Below are 16,693 nucleotides of genomic sequence, written 5' to 3' on the forward strand. Positions count from 1 at the left end.
GCTTCTTCTGGGCCTCCCGGGTGGATCCAGGGGCACAAAGACTTGGACTATCTCTGCTGCTTTCCCAGTCTTAAACAGAGAGCTGGATGGGAAGTGGAGCAGCTGGAACATAAAGCAGCATCCAAATGGGATGCTAACGCTTGCAGGCAGAGGAAACCAGCCCATACTGGTTCATTTTTTAAAAAAGATTTATTTTTATTACTATTATAGAACTTACGTGTTATTAAATAACTTGTTATTTTAATATAACTTTTATTTGTTCTTTAAATATATCCATATACATGTAAAAAAGAAATCACACAAAACTAGGAGAAATTTAAAGTTAAATTCTTTTGTACTAAAGAAAATTAAAGATTTTTAATTTGAAAGGTAGAGTTAGAAAAGGAGAGACAGAGGGAAAGGTCCTCCATCCACTGGTTTACTCCCCAAATGGCTGCACTAGCCAATGCTGAGTCAAAGTCAGGAGCCAGGAACTTCTTCCAGGTCTGCCACACGGATGTAGGGTCCCAAGGACTTGGGCCATTCTTCACTGCTTTCCTATAAGCAGGGTGCTAGAGCAGACGTGGAATAGCCAGGACACAAATTGGCACTCATGTGGAATGTGAGGTAGGCAGGCTGAAGCTTAGCCTGCTATGCCACAGTGCTGGCCCCCAAGAAAATGCATTTTAGTCATGAGTCAAAAATCATGAAAATACTGATGTATTTGATTACATAAAATGTGAAAGGTTTGTGTTTGGCAAAATTGAGTCATAATTACTCCATATCTGCTATTGCAGTATAAAAACAGACAGACAATATGTAAATGAGTAGCATGGCTGTGTTCCAGTGCAACTTTATAGACAGAAAAAATATGAGTTCCTTATAACCTTTACATGACGAAAATGTTGTTCTTTTTTTGATTTGAATAGCAAATCAGGTGGTGAGCAAGATATGACCCACCCCTTTGCCCAGAGGCTTTAATATGCTGTTCCTTGGTCTAAATGACATCCATTAGGTCTCTTCCAAATTTAAAAGATAAATAACACTTTCAGTCTCCAAACCCCTTTCTGAGCCTCCATCTTTTCCTTGAATATCTCCTATCTGTGCAGACCTTAATAAAATTTACAGAGAAGTATAGTTCTTTGCTCCTCATCCTCATGTTCTTCCTATAAGGTAAATGACTAATTAGAACCTTTAAATAGTACTCTTTTTAGAATTAGGTAAATGTTACAATCCTCTAAAGTAAAGTAAGATTTATGTACGGAATTTTTTTGTGTAGACATATACTTTTTTTTTTTAGTTGAAGATTAGACAATAGAATGCTGGATTCTCTGCCATCGTCTATACCTACAGTGTCATGACACATTTAAATAGCAGAATAATGGACTTAGGACTGTTGCTGAACAATGTACTATTGTAATGACATAGAGGGTAACAGCGACAGGGCCGTGTAAGGGCATGGGAGGGGAAATCCCTGTGCCTATGCAACCTTGTTATGAAAAAAAATAGCAAACAAAAAGAAATTATACTTGTAAGAGTATAGTATAGCCTACGAATGATATCAGAACTGCCTGGGTTAAATATCTTATGGGGCTGACATTGTGATGTAGTGGTTTAGGCATCCACTAGCATCCCATATGGGTGCCAATTCTGGTCCCAGCTGCTCTGCTTGTGGTCCAGCTCCCTCTTAATGCACCTGGGAAAGCAATAGAACGTTACCCAAGTGCTTGAGACCCTTCACCCACATGGGAAGCCCACATGAAGCTCTGGGCTCTAGACTTCAGTCTGGCACAGCCCCTGCCATTGTGACCATTTGAAGAGTGAGCCAGTTCCTGGAAGATTCTATCTCTCCTCCTCGCTCTGTATTTCTACCTTTCAAATATGAAAAAAAACTTCTAAAATGCTAGATTCTTCCTCAAGTCTTCTGAATCTGAAACTTTAGAAATTGCAGCACTTGCAAGACATTCTACAGATTAATACGCATATTAAAATTCCAAGACCAAATTACGGAGAAACCAAACTGAGGATGTTTTAGTGTTAGTGAAAAGTTCCAACTACACACAGGAGGCAGTATCATTAAATTTAACAACAGTTTAAAGAACATTTGCCCTCACTATTCTGGCAGAGCAATAAATTAGATTTATTTAGATCTATTTCCCCAAAAAATATGTACTGTTTGGGGACTAGTGTCAAGACTGTATTTATATGGACAGAATTGTCCTCCAGTTACAGTTATGTAAATTTATTTATGTAAACATCTAGGCATTTATCATATCTATAATAATATTATGTAATAATAATCTATAATTATGGACAAACTAAGACTGCTATCCTGGGTCCATTCCCAATCAATGACATGATACTTGTAGACTGATTTGTTTCACTGACATTTCTTGAAGTGAGAGTTTGAATATGTAGAATCATTTGAAGATAGTTAACAGCTTTATTTTTTACTGAAGCACTCAATGGTAAGAATTTCATGAAAGAGTTAAAGCAATCAAAGATGCTTTGTTTGCCTGGATTGTTAGGATTAGGGCTTTATCCCCTTCTGGCAAAAATCCAAGATCTGCTTGTCAACAGATGACAGTGTCAGGCTTGTGTAGACAATTCAGAAATCCTAAGGATGCCTTACAGTGGTGCCTCCTACGCTCAATGCCTACTGACTTCATGTTTGGATATGCAGTAATCTTAGTAAACACAGTGTTTCTTTAAATTCTCAGGAATATAGGTTTCATTGCTGTGTTGTCCTCAATCCACTACAGAAGCTTGGAGAACAGTAGTGGGTTTTTTTAGGAACAAGATTTTTTTTCTCTTATTTATATTCAGGAAAAAAAGAGACAAAACAATTTTTTTGTTTCCTTTTCTCCTGGGTGACAGGTGTTTGGCGTAGTGGTTCAGATACTGCTGGGAATGCCTATATCCCACGTTGGAGTGCTAGGTTTCAAGGACTAGCTCCCCTGCCAATTCAAATTCTCCTGCTAATGAGCGCTCTGGGAGGCAGCAGGTGATGGCTCAAGTGTTGTTGGGTCCCTGCCATCCTGTGGGGAGAGCTGGATTGAATTTCTGGCTCCTCGTTTAAGCCTGGCTCAGTTGTGGCTGTTGGCAGGCATTTGAGGAGTGAAACTGTGGATGGCATATATCTATTTGGCTGGCTCTCTCCCTGTTCCCATCACCACTTACTCTCAGGATCTGCCTGAAGAGCAAGTGGGAGAGAAGAGCCAGGTCCAGGAATCAAACCCAGGTATTACAGTGTGAGACATAGGCAATTTAGCTAGCAACTTAACCACTAGACTGAATGCCTGCCCCTGAAAGTGCACTGTAATTCTTCCAAACAGCTTTTGTGAAACTGTAAAGAATATTAGGTTAATCTATTTTGCCTTCCTTTGTATTTTCTTTTAGGCTTTGTTTTTTGCTTTATTGGGTTTTTGGGGGGGGGGTGCATTTTGTTGTTTTGTTTGTCTTTGTTTTAGTATCTTTACCCTTTGACTTGATTTCTCCAGTACTTGGAAATACCTATTTGATAGATCATGATTACTTTATTGTGAACTTACAATGAAAAATATTTGATCTTAAAATCATAACTTGACTATAATAGTAATTACATATGTATAGATGTTAAAGTCATATAGCCATGTGCCAGAAAGATCAATTTTTTATTTGATATTTTTAAAATAAAAAACAGTTTAATATTGTGGCACAGTTACACTACCACTTACACGATCAGCATCCATATCAGAATATCGGTTAGAATACCGACTCCTTCCAATCCAGCCCCTTGCCAAGATGCCTAGGAAGGCAGCAGTCAAAGACCCAACTATTTGGGACTTTTCATCTACATAAGACACCGTGAGGGAGTTCTAGCTCCTAGCTTCGAGCTGGCCCAGAACCGGCTGGTGTGATCATCTGGGGAGCGGGCTGGTGTATAAAAGATCTCTCTGTTCCTCTAACCCCATTCCCCAAATCCCTGTCACTTTTTCAATAAATAAATCTTTCAAAAATGTGTAGACAGTGAAGCTAAAAATATTATTAATGTCAGAATTTTCAGGTACTCTATTCCAGGGAAGCATAGCCTGTTCTACTACAAATTTTCTTTCTTTTCTACCATCAGTCCTGGTACATAAAGCTCCTAAAATAATAGTTCAAATGAACCAAAACAGCTAAGAAATGGAAAACAAAAACCTGGGTCTTTTCCTGTGTGATGCATACTTACTTCTTGTGTGGTATTGGTTCCTGATCCTTATAGCTGTTGGTTACTTCATAGTCACAGAGTCTGTGCTATACCTTGAGATAAAATTTAGGTATTTTTCCCAGTGATTTTTTTCTTCTCATTATTAATGTCTTCTGCCTTTCTGCATTAAGAGAGAGAATCACAAAGACATAATCAAAGACCTGCTTTTCTCTAACACAGCTACACGGAAGACCGCCAGTATAGACACTCAAGCATCAAGGGTGCACAAGCAAAATAGAATTTAAAGGAGACAGAGGTGTGCAGCTTGATTTTTTATCATTCCTTACCGCCTAACTCCCTTGTAATGTTCAAGGAACTTATGTGAAAAAAAAAAAAGGAACTTATGTGGTCTTTGTGCCAAGTTCATTGTGCATGTTTTTATCAGAATGTAGTATCTGCAAAGGATTCTCTCAAATTTGCTTCAAAGTGCTTACGTTTTATATATTTTTAAAAGAGCTTCAAAATGTCTCACTCATCCTAACAAAATGCCAGCACTAGATTTGGCAAGCCAAAAGGAATGTTTCGTTTTTGATATGGGTCTTCCTCAGTTGCCAGGAGACAGGCTTCCTAGACAGCTGTGGGCTCATACTCTACACCAGCTGCCACCCCTTTCCTGAGCCAAACCCTGGTGCTTGTATGTGTTCGGAAATCCTGTAGGTGCTTCTCCACAGGTGGTATTAGTAATATTAGTCCTCTTGTCAGTGTGTACTGAATAGCAGGTTTTCCTCAGCCTAGCAAACCAAATTATGTCAAAAGTGAGGAAATAAATCAGGAAAATATTATTGTTGTATTTAAATGACTGTTATGCCTAATGATGCATGGTAAGACTTTAACCAAACAGGTTCTACTTCTGTTTAACCTGAAGCATGATTATGTTCATATCCATGTCTAAAGCATACTCATGTGTGTGTGTGTGTATTCTATTATTGAATATTTAGAGATTCAGCCACTTAAAGGCTAGGAAATCAGGATCTGCCTCATAGTCTACACTCTACCTTGCCACTTGATGCCAAATGAATCTCTGATCTACTTCAGTGGCATAAAACATTCCTAGAGACCCAAAGAAAGCTTCTGGCTCCTGGCTTCAGATTGGCTTAGTTTCTGGCTGTAGAGGCCACTTGGGAAGTGAACCAGCGGACAGAAGATTTTTGTGTGTGTGTCTCTCCTTCTCTCTGTAAATCTGCCTTCCCGATTATATATATATTTTTAAAATAAAAGACACCACTTGAGATGCCCACATAACATTGGAGTGCTTTAGTTTAGTCCCGGCTCCTCTCCATATTCTTGTTTCCTGCTAATGCATGTCCTATGCATGTCCTTGGAGGCAGCAGGTGGTGGCCTCAAGTGCTGAGATCCCTGACACCCTGAGGGAGACCTGCTGGAGTTCTGAACTCCTGGCTTCAGTTTGGCCCAGCTTTGCCCACTGTAGACATTTGAGGAGTGAGCCAGCAGATAGAAGATCTCAGTGTTCCCTTCTCTTGCTCTCAATCTGGTTGCTGCCTTTCAAGATGATTAAAATAAATAAACATTTTTTAAAGAGCAAAGTACAATCCGAAATGCCATGTCTACATTTAAATATCCTTTTTTCTCAATTTTCTATCTGGCTATTCTCTGCTTGTCCTTTTATTTCCTCTGGGTTACCTCCTGTTGCATTTGTTCCAACTCAGGTATGCTTTGTATTTCTGAAGCACATGTAGACTCATGTCAGCCCTTAACACACATTTGGTATTTACTGCCCCAGAGTCCCTGAAGACAGGGATTAATTTCTGTCATACCTGTATTTGAACACTGATTACAGTGCTTGCATGAGTTGGGGTTCAAACAAATGACTGTTAGCTGAATGAATGATCATCTAAATGTGTTGAGAAGTTTTTGTTCTGTTGGTGTTTACCAGATGACTATTGACTGGTCAGAGTTGAGCTATACCTTATAGGGAAAAATACAAAATTTAATTTTTCTCATGAAGAATTTACATAATCTAGCTGAAGAATATAATTGAAATATAGTCAAATTTATCCCAATAATTATTCACCTACACTTTCTCCACTTTTCACATACTTCTCAATCTGTTCTATCTGGCTCTCATGCTTTGCTTTCCTCAATAAACGGCACCTTGGAAGATCACAATGCTAACATCCATACTGCTAGAGCTCAGGAGAAAGTTTGCATTCCTTATCGTACTTGTCCTCTTAGCAGTATCCCATGATGCTGACCATTTTCCTATTTTCCCTTTATTTCCACGGTATCATAGTTTCTAGTTTGCCTTCTACTTTGGTGTTCAGTCCATTTCAGTGTCCTTTCCTAGTTCATTTTTCTGCTACCTGGCCTTAAAATATAAGTTTCCTACCCTTGGGCATTCTCATTTTAAATCTTCACCTCAGTTCCCATGTACTCACAACTTCAGATGTGTCTCTGAAGGCCAAATGCCTTCTTTGAGCTCTGTAGTTCATACAAATCATCCATTCAGCGCTTGCATATTTCACAAGTGCCTCAATTTCAACATGTTATTGTCTTTATGTGGTTTTCCATCCATCCGTGTCTTCGGATCAAAACAGAGGGATCAATCTTTGACACCTTTCTACTTCTTCTCAATGCATTTCCAGTCCATTATTAAGTCTTAATGATTTATCTCCTTTTTCTCAAATTTACTCTTTTTTTTTGCCTTCTCCCACTCATCCTAATCCTAGCTACCTTGCAGCTTGCTATTGTACCATTACCATTGTAGTATTGTCACTTGCACTGTTGCAATACTCTAATTGATTTTTACAACTGTTCTTACAGCTTTTCTTACTGTCTTCCAATTCTTTATTTGTAGTGATAAATATCTGGAGTAATTTTATAGGGCTGATCTTCCCTTGTTGTCTCCCAATGTGAAAACTTTCATCCCTTTATAATTGAAGACCAAATTGCTGGACTAGAACTGTATGTATGATCTATCTGTTCCTGACGTATTTTTTGTTTGTTTGTTTGTTTGTTTGTTTGTTTTGTTTTGTTTTGTTTTGTTTTTGGTTCTGTCTCCTGCTTCTCTCCTCACACTTTACACTTTAGGCCCACCAGGCTTGTAGGATTTCTTTTAGTTCTTCAAACATGGTATGCTTTCTTCTTCTTTTTTTTTTTTTACTTCAGAGTCTACACACACCTTTCCCTCTGTGTATCACTTTCCATGTTTATCTTATTCTTCCAAACCTTGAGAGTGCAGCTCAAATACTACTTCAGTGTGAAATTAGGCCAAAACTTTCCTTTGTAAGCTCTCAGAGTATCCTATGTTTTTCCTTCTTTGCTTTTATTGCAGTTATAATGGCTAAATTATGACAGGTTTATCAATGAATCCCCAATATCAAGCACTGTATGTTGTGAATAATGTTCATGTGTTTAAATAAATTAATTAACCATCCTTATCTAACTTCTACCTTCAGGATGAAAGTTTTCTTCTTGCCTTTTTGTTTTTGATTTTAAATACATAAGATTATTGTAAGTTATGTCTTAATGCCTGATGACTGTAGAAAGGTTATCTCATTTTTATACTTTCCTTAATTTGGAGTAATTTGATGGTTAATTGTGAAATCTCTAGAATTAATCATTAGTATTTAATGAAGATGTTATGATAAATACTCTTCACTATTTTATAAAATTTCAGATAGGCCCAATTATTATTTATCTATTCAAACATCACTGATTAACGACTTTGATTTTTCTTAAGTCATTAAATGTTGTTGGTTGGCTATTTCCAACAAAAGCAGAGGTAATTGGATTACCATGCAGCAGACTAGCTTAAATCAATTTCCAAGGTGGTGGTGGAAAGGCTTCCAAGCCCAAAGCTTGAAAGCTTGAAAGCAGGCTCCAGTGTTCAAGAACTTTTCAACATTCTGCATGTACCCCATATGTTACTGGCAAATCCCATGGCCACAGGCAGACAGAAAGGATGCAGAAATAGACTCCACTTCTTCGTAAAAGAAACTGAAAAGTTACCCTGCAAACCAACATGTATATAGGAATGGGAATAATCTATGAATTTTTTTCGCAATTTACTGCACAGCAACTTTCCTCCCTTCCAGTTCCCTTAAACACAGACTTACATCTAGAATATGTTTGTATATTTAGAATATGCCCACTCTATGCTACCCAAAGTTGAGACTTTGGGATGATACAGAATTCTGCTGAATGAGATAAACATCCTCATTTATGAGTCAGTGCAGGCTACAAAAGAGAAAATTATTCATTACTTGAATGGGTGACACAATCAATTTAAAACCCATTTGGATTACATTTGGATCTCATGTACAGTGGCCTTGAAGCACAAAACTAGATTTAGTTTCTAAATGTAGGCTTCAGTAAGTGGGAGGAAATGATGTCTAAGCTAAAACCTAAAGCATGCAGAGGATCTAGTCAGGAAAAGACAGGGAAAAAAAATATTTGAAGCAGATGGAAATATGACAGAAACCCAGTTTTGTGAATCTATTTTTGGGTCACTTGAAATACTGGAGCTACTCAGTACTTATCACACCATAGCATTTACTTACTTTTTGACATAGGATCTTAAGATTTATCATGACAGAATCTGTGGATCTGTGGTCAATGCCCAGTAATTTTTATAATGAGTGAATGACGTATTTAATGAGTAGGTGAGTGAAAAATGAGAAAATAGGTGGGTGAAAGACCCAGATACAGAATGGAGATCCACAGCAGAAGGAAGGTGGATATTGAGGAGATTGTCACAGAGAGAGGGAGGTAAGACAGTAGGGAGAAACACTCAGGGAAGAGCAGAATGAAAGGCAAAAGAAGAGTTGCTTAGCTATTGCATGGGGACTTAACACTCCTTTACAATACTAATTAGTCCTTTGGCAGTCCAAATACAGCCCCTTCTGCACTATTAAACTGCTTTTATTTTCAAACTTCAAAGTTTATTTTTATTTTTGAAGGTTTTTTTTCCTAAAGAAATTTGAAGGCTATATGTAAGCATAAAATAATAAGATTTTAGCACTTTTGTTCAGATCATCAAAAACATCCAATTTATATCTAAAAGTTCTGAAGATCTTTTGTGTTTCAAAATATATGCCTAATAGTCTTTTTACTTTGAAAGACAAAGGCCTGCACCAAATATTGTTAGAAAAAAGAATTGCACTTGAAACCAGTAGCTATTTTTATTGTTCCATGCCATTTGATTTCCTTTTGATCAAAACCGGTTAGAGGATTTTGAAGTCCTAATAGGAACAGCTAACATCTTAGCCCTTCCCTCATTCTCAGTTTAGGAACTGTTTCTCTAACTGAGTACAGGGTAACTGTTATGCTCACGACTCCAGCATGTGACTGGCTAAAGGCAATAGACCAAGATATATACTAGATAGATATCTCTAATATTTGATGCAAGACATCAGAATCATTGAATTTACTTGTCATAAATTTATCCTCCAGTCTTCCACTAGCTGGGATCAGGATCATTCCATTTGATTTTTGGGTCCGGGGAAGGGACAGTTCTACCTTAAGGCCTAAGTGTGTCCATCCTTGCTTTTAACATATACATGACAGCTTCTAGGGTTGTTCTTGCTACTTCCTTTTTGAAATTGCAAATTAGCCATTTATGGTTGTCTTTCATACTGATAGGGCACAAAATTCAAAGACTATTGAACTCTTTGTAGACTAATTACATCAAACTAATTAACTTACCACCTCAAATACCATATTCTTATGGTGAGAACATTTAAAATTTAGTCTTAGAAAATTTTAAATACATAGCAAGAGTTAATACTACTGGAAAAATAGAATTAAGAGGTAAGCTTGCCATGGAGCAAATGTTTTTTAAAAAGGTTTTTTTATTTACCTGAAAAGCAGAGTTTACAGAAAGAATGAAAGACAGAGAGAGAATCTTCCATCTACTGGTTCACTGCCCAGATGGCTACAAAGGCAGGAGTTGGGCTGGTCAAAAGCTGAGAACCAGGAGCTTCTAAGTCTCCCATGTGGGAACAGGGACCCAAGCACTTGAACCATTCCACTACTTTCCCTAGTAGGTCAGCGGTGAGCAGGATTGGAAGTTGAACAGCCAGGACATGAACTATCTTCCAAAGGGGATGACTGCATTATAGGCAGTGGTTTTATCCATGATACCACAACACCAGCTCCAGGTGCAAAATATTTGAATCTATGCTTAATTTTTTAATAATATATTTGCATGGCATTCAAAGCCATTTCGAGATGTAGAAAAAGACGAAAAAGAGAGAGAGAGAAAAAAACACTTCTGTCTGCTGATTCAGTACTCAACTGTCTATCACAGGGCTAGGCTGGTCAAAGCTGGGAGGCAGGAACTCAATCTAGGTGATGGCAGAAACCTAATTACTTGACTCATCAGGTACTTCCCCTATCACCCCACTCCCACACACGCAGTATCTGCATTAACAGGCAACTGAGTCAGGAGCGAAGAGTCAAGCAGTGGGGCTGGCACGGTAGCCTAGAGGCTAAAAATCCTTGCGTTGAACGCACCAGGATCCCATATGGGCACCGGTTCATGTACCGGCGGCCTCTTCCCACCCAACTCCCTGCTTATGGCCTGGGAAAGCAGTCGAGGACATCCCAAAGCCTTGGGATCCTGCACCTGCGTAGAAGACCCGAAAGAAGCTCCTGGATCCTGGATTAGGACCGCTCAGCACTGGCCGTTGCGCCCACTTGGGGAGTAAATCATCAATCGGAAGATCTTCCTCATGTCTCTCCTCCTCAGTAAAAACAAATAAATCTTTAAAAAAAAAAAAAAAAAAAGGCCCAGCGTGGTGGGCTAGCGGCTATGCTAAAATCCTTGCCTTGTAAGCACCACGATCCAATATGGATGCTGGTTCTAATCCTGGCAGTCTCGCTACCCATACAACTCTCTGCTTGTGGCCTGAGAAAGGGGAGTCCTGGAGGAAGTTTCTGGCTCCTGGCTTCAGATCGGTGCAGCTTCGGCTGCTGTGGTCACAAGATCTTCCTCTCTATCTCTCCTGCTCTCTATCTGACTTTCCAATAAAAATAAGTAAATCTTTTTTTTAAAAAAAAAAGAGTCAAGCAGTGAATGAAAGCGTTGTAATGGAATTTTAACCAATATCTTTGTTCCTGCTGTTCTGTGCCAATAACCTATCAACAGAAGCCAGGCAATGGTTTGGGACCACTGAGTTCTGTTTTGGGGCACTACAAGAGACTCAGAGCAATGGGATGATCCTAAATCCAAACTCATGTTTTTGTAAAAAAAAAAAAAAAAAATCATCTATTTATTTGAAAGGTAGAGTTACAGAGAGAGAGAATGAAATATTCAATCAGCTGATTTACTCCCCAGGTGGGTGCAGTGGGCCCCAGGTGGGCCAAAGCCAGGAAGCTGGTACTCTACGCAGATCTCCCAAGTGAGTAGTAGGAACCCAAGCACTCAGACCGACTGCTGCTGCTTTCCCAGGTGCATTGGCAGGGAGCTTGAATCAGCATCATACCTGCTGAGCTAAGCACTTGCCTCTCCATCAGCTTTTTGAAAATGTTGGGTATGCATGGATCTCAAAAAAAAAAGTTTATACAATGTTTACAAAAAGTTTACATTTCACAATATAAAGTTATCTATATTTAGTTACATTTTCCTCCCATGTTTTCGAAATACCCATATACAACATACTATTAACTGTATTCCCCATTCTGTGCAATAGATTAAGAAAAATAATTTATTCCTGCTGTCTGAAATTTTGTACCATTTGACCATCATGCCCAATACTTTATTCTCCATTTTCATGAGTCACATTATTTTAGATTCCACATTTAAGTAAGTATATTTAAGATAAGTATATGATTTTTGTCTTTCCATGCCTGACTTATTTTACTTAGCATAATGTTTCTAGTTCATGTTGTTGCAAATGACAGACTTTCCTTCTTCTTAAAATTGTGGATAACATTCCATTGTATATATACATATTTCACATCAGTACATTTTCATTGTTTGTTCATCTGCTGATAGACGTTTAGATTCCGTAGTACTAGATAAATTTGACAGTGCAGATAGACTTCCAATACCGTGAGTTCAAATCTTTTGGGTAACCACTTGAATTCAATACACTGATTTTCAATATACTAAATTCAAATATTTTGGGTAAAGATAGATTACTGGATCATATGATGATTGTTATTAGTCATTTAAGAACTCCTTATATAGTTTTCTATAGTCAGCATACTAATTCACATTTCATAGATACTTATTATTAAATGTAGTATTTATCTGATCAGAATAAGACTTATCTGTATAATAAGACAAATAATAGTAGAAAACAGCTAATGACTAATGCCAAATTCAGTTGGGATGACAATCTCAATGCAGGGTGGAATCAAGAAAGAATTCATGAAGAAAGGAGAGGTACAGGAGGTACAGGATTTCAATGAGGCTCTGAACTTCTGCACTCTGCCATTTGAACAATCTGAACCTAATCCAAGGGGTTTAATTTATGTTCTATGTTCATATCCTCCAGAGTGTCCAAGATGAAGGAGCAAGTTAAACAGAAACGAGAAAAAAGAGAACGCATAAGTCTAGTCAAAGCCAAGGTGGCCAACATGCGTAAAGAAGCCCTGCAGGAGCAGTTCAATGAATGGATTCTAGACCCCAAAGGAATGATTCCTTTGGTAGTGGTAAGAATAAGGGGTATGTGGGAAAGGTAAGGGGGTTGGGTGATGAGTGGGCAGTTGCCTGGATCTTGACTGAAATGCTAGGAGTCACCATCAATATTTTGAGTACTGCTGAATTAAGTCAGTTCTTGACCTGGGTGTTCTCAAGATTTGATTCCTTTTATTTGGAGGTGGTGGTGGTATTAAAAGTAAAATCTAGCTATATTTCTAAAATCTGATTCTGGCAGTGTTTCCAAACACAGGGCTACTAAGAGACACAAATTTTATTTGCTTGTTGTGTGTTTGACCTTTCCTGTGAGACCTAAGAGACAAAGTCTCTCGCTACAGAGAGCAATCATACTCTAAAAGTTAAATATTTTCTTTTGAGTATGTGCAGATTTGAAAATAATTATTGATGTGATGTTGTACCAAGCATACTTTAATGAGAATAATAAAAATAGATCAATAAAAACAGCCACAGATTGAGAGAACATATTAGAAAAATACAAAACCAGTAAAAGACTATTATTCCTAGTATACAAAGAACAACTTAGACATCTTGATAAGAAAACAAACAAATAAAAGATGAGCAAAAGACGTGAGTTAGCACTTCACCAAAGAAAATATCTAGATGCCAAATAAGCATATAAAAATATGCCCAACATCATATGTCATTAAGGAATTATACATTAAAACAGTAATGAGATACAACTGCCCTACTAGCAAAACAGTGAAAATCCAACACCAGATGCTGCCAAGGAGACTAAGCAGTAAGAATTTTCACCCATTGCTGGTAAGAATGCAAAATTGTTCAGTCACTCTGAAAATGTAGTTTCTTCTAAAACTAACAATGAGACATCTGGATTAGTCAAATAGAGCACATAGAATGATGGTTACCAGAGGGTAGGGGCAAAATAAGAGGAGTTGTTTAAATGGGTAGAGGGTTTTAGATTTGCAAGATGGAAAAAGTTCTGGGAGATCTGTTTCATACTGATTTGAATATACTTACACATATATAGTTCATTTTTTAGATGGATGAGTTGATAACTCTTGTAATGTGATTTTTGTTTTTAATACGCACAACTGAAATAAAACCTACTCTAAACATGATCTAACAATATCTCTCCTTGGTACTTAACCAAATGAATTGAAAACTTATGTTCACACACACACACAAAAAACTGCATGCAAGTATTTATAGAAGCTTTATTTATAATTGATGAAACTTGGAAGCAAGCAAGATATCCTTCACTAGACAAATGGATATTAATTTATGATGCATTCATGAAATGGAATATTATCAGTGCTGAAAAGAAATGAGCTCTCCAGACACTGAAAAACATGGGGAAATTTTTTGTGTAAGTTACTAAGTCACAGAATCTGAAAAGCCAATCTGAAAGACTACATCCTGTATGATGCCAACTATGATATTCTGGAAAAGGCAAAGCAATGAAGATAGTAAAAAGATCAGAGGTTAACAGGAGTGAGAAAGGAAGAAAGGATCAATAGGTCAGGGCAGCAAAAACAATTCTGTTGATTCAGCAGTGGTAGATATTTGTCATTATACATTTATTAAAATGTGCAATGCACCACCAAGAATGACATAAACTAGGGACTCTGAAGTGACAATGCTATGTCAGTGCAGATTCACTGTCTGTAATAAACACACCACTGGTGGGGGATCTGGATAGTAGAGAGGTTTATCCTTGTGGAGGTAGAAGGGGTAGTTTCTCCTTAATTTTGCTATGAACCTAAAGTTTCGCCAAAAAAAAAGTAAGATCTATTTTTTAAAATGGAATAGGAAGAACTGTAGAATTTTATTTTTAGTTACTGAATAAAGAGGAAGTAGGGAGGATTCTTTAGACTGCCAAAGGTGCCTTTACTCCATTGCACACAGTGTTGGAAGGTTGCTAGAAATATTTCTGGAGGGGCAAAATGAGGTCACTCAGCATCTCAGCTCTTCTGTTGGGAAGTTTCAGAATCACTGAGGACACTTATGTGAAAGCACTTTATATACTTTGAAATAAATCTGTACAACTAAGTGTGAAATGTTATTATTTCTGTCCTCAGTTCATAAAAACCATCCAACGCTTAAATAGACAATATATAAATGTTTTTTAATTTATTTATTTTTATTGGAAAGGCAGATATACAGAGAGGAGGAGACGCAGAGAAGATCCTCTGTCCGATGGTTCACTCCCCAAATGGCCACAACGGGTGGAGCTGAGCCAATCCGAAGCCAGGAGCCTCTTCCGGGTCTCCCATGTGGTGTAGGGTCCCAAAGCTCTGGGCTGTCCTCTGCTGCTTTCCCAGACCACAAGCAGGGAGCTAGATGGGGAGTGGAGGCACCGGGATTACACTGGTGCCCATATGGGATCCTGGTGCATTCAAGCCAAGGACTTATACAAGGCTATCACGCTGGGCCCTGAATTTTTATCTAAAATACCAAATATGTGGTAAATGGAGAGTAACATATGGTTTCCTTTCCCCCCGCCCTTTTTTTCTTTCCCCTTTTTGTTTTATTTGTAGGTTCAGAATGTTCTTCATGAATTTTTTCAGAAGCCAGAAGTTGAGCTTGGTGAGTTGCACCTCCTGTTGTAGTATTTTAATTTTCTTTCCTTCCTTCTTTTTCTTCCTTCCTTCCTTTCTTTCTTTCTTTTTTTGTTTCTTTTTCTCTGTTCTCTTTCTCTCTTTCTCCTTCCTTCATTCCTTCCTTGCTTCCTTCCTTCTTTTCTTCCTTCCTTCTCTTCTTTAAGGAAAAGCATTGAATTCAGATAAAGAGGAAATATTGAGACATATGTTATTCAGTGCTCTAATAGATGAAAGTAATCACTCTCGCTTTTGCCAGGTAGAAAATATAGAAAAGCAGAGAAGTAATCAGTAACTCCCATTCCTTCAGGCCAATGGTTCATCTTATTACAAATAACCTATAATACTTCCTTATTATCCCAGAATATATTACTCACACAATTTCTTTTTTTTTTTAAGATTTATTTATTTTTATTGGAGAGTCAGATATTCAGAGAGGAGGAGAGACAGAGAGGAAGATCTTCCGTCCGATGATTCGCTCCCCAAGTGACTGCAACGGGCCAGTGCGCGCCGATCCGATGCCAGAAACCAGGAACCTCTTCCAGGTCTCCCACTCGGGTACAGGGTCCCAATGCATTGGGCCGTCCTCGACTGCTTTCCCAGGCCACAAGCAGGGAGCTGGATGGGAAGTGGAGCTGCCGGGATTAGAACCGGCGCCCATATGGGATCCCGGGGCGTTCAAGGTGAGGACTTTAGCCACTAGGCCACGCCGCCTGGCCCTACTCACACAATTGCAAAAGAAAGACATTATCCTAGCTGTGACTTAAGGCACAAATTCAAGGGAAGACATAAAATTATATGCACTCTATTGCAGTATATGAATGGCTTGGTTACAACTTCACTAGACAACAATGGAGTCGTTAAGCATTTCTACCTACATATAATGAATGTTTAGATATAAGAAAAGTCAAAGCATTTTCTTTTTTTTTCTAATTATCTATTATTTTTAATTCATTAATTACGTTGTATTATGTGACACAGTTTCATAGGTACTCTGGTTCTCCCCACCCCTCCCCAAACCCTCCCACCATGGTGGATTCCTCCACCTTGTTGCATAACCACAGTTCAAGTTCAGTTGAGATTCCCCCATTGCAAGCATATACCAAACATAGAGTCCAGCATCTTATTGTCCAGTCAAGTTCAACGGCTTCTTAGGTATACCCTCTCTGGTCTGAAGACAGAGCCAGCAGAGTATCATCCCGATCAATTAAAAGCTCCAACATACCATCAGCAAAAATTTACATCATTATGGAATTAATTGACATAGTAATGAGTAACCAATATGTTAAAAGTAAATGCGAG

The 16,693-nt window shown here is 38.2% G+C and overlaps 1 protein-coding gene across 5 annotated transcripts in view; it reads left to right on the forward strand.

Moving 5' to 3' along the window:
• Positions 1-16,693, forward strand: part of EFCAB5 (EF-hand calcium binding domain 5) — a 131,323-nt gene that overhangs the window by 31,417 nt on the left and 83,213 nt on the right. For all 5 annotated transcript variants that reach the window (XM_058675956.1, XM_058675958.1, XM_058675957.1 and 2 more), the window contains 2 exons: positions 12,670-12,826; positions 15,332-15,380. In XM_058675956.1, the coding sequence (XP_058531939.1) occupies positions 12,670-12,826; positions 15,332-15,380 (206 nt within the window). The remainder of the gene's footprint in view (positions 1-12,669; positions 12,827-15,331; positions 15,381-16,693) is intronic.

Source organism: Ochotona princeps, chromosome 17 (genome assembly GCF_030435755.1).
Source record: "Ochotona princeps isolate mOchPri1 chromosome 17, mOchPri1.hap1, whole genome shotgun sequence".
NCBI classification, from domain to species: Eukaryota; Metazoa; Chordata; class Mammalia; order Lagomorpha; family Ochotonidae; genus Ochotona; species Ochotona princeps.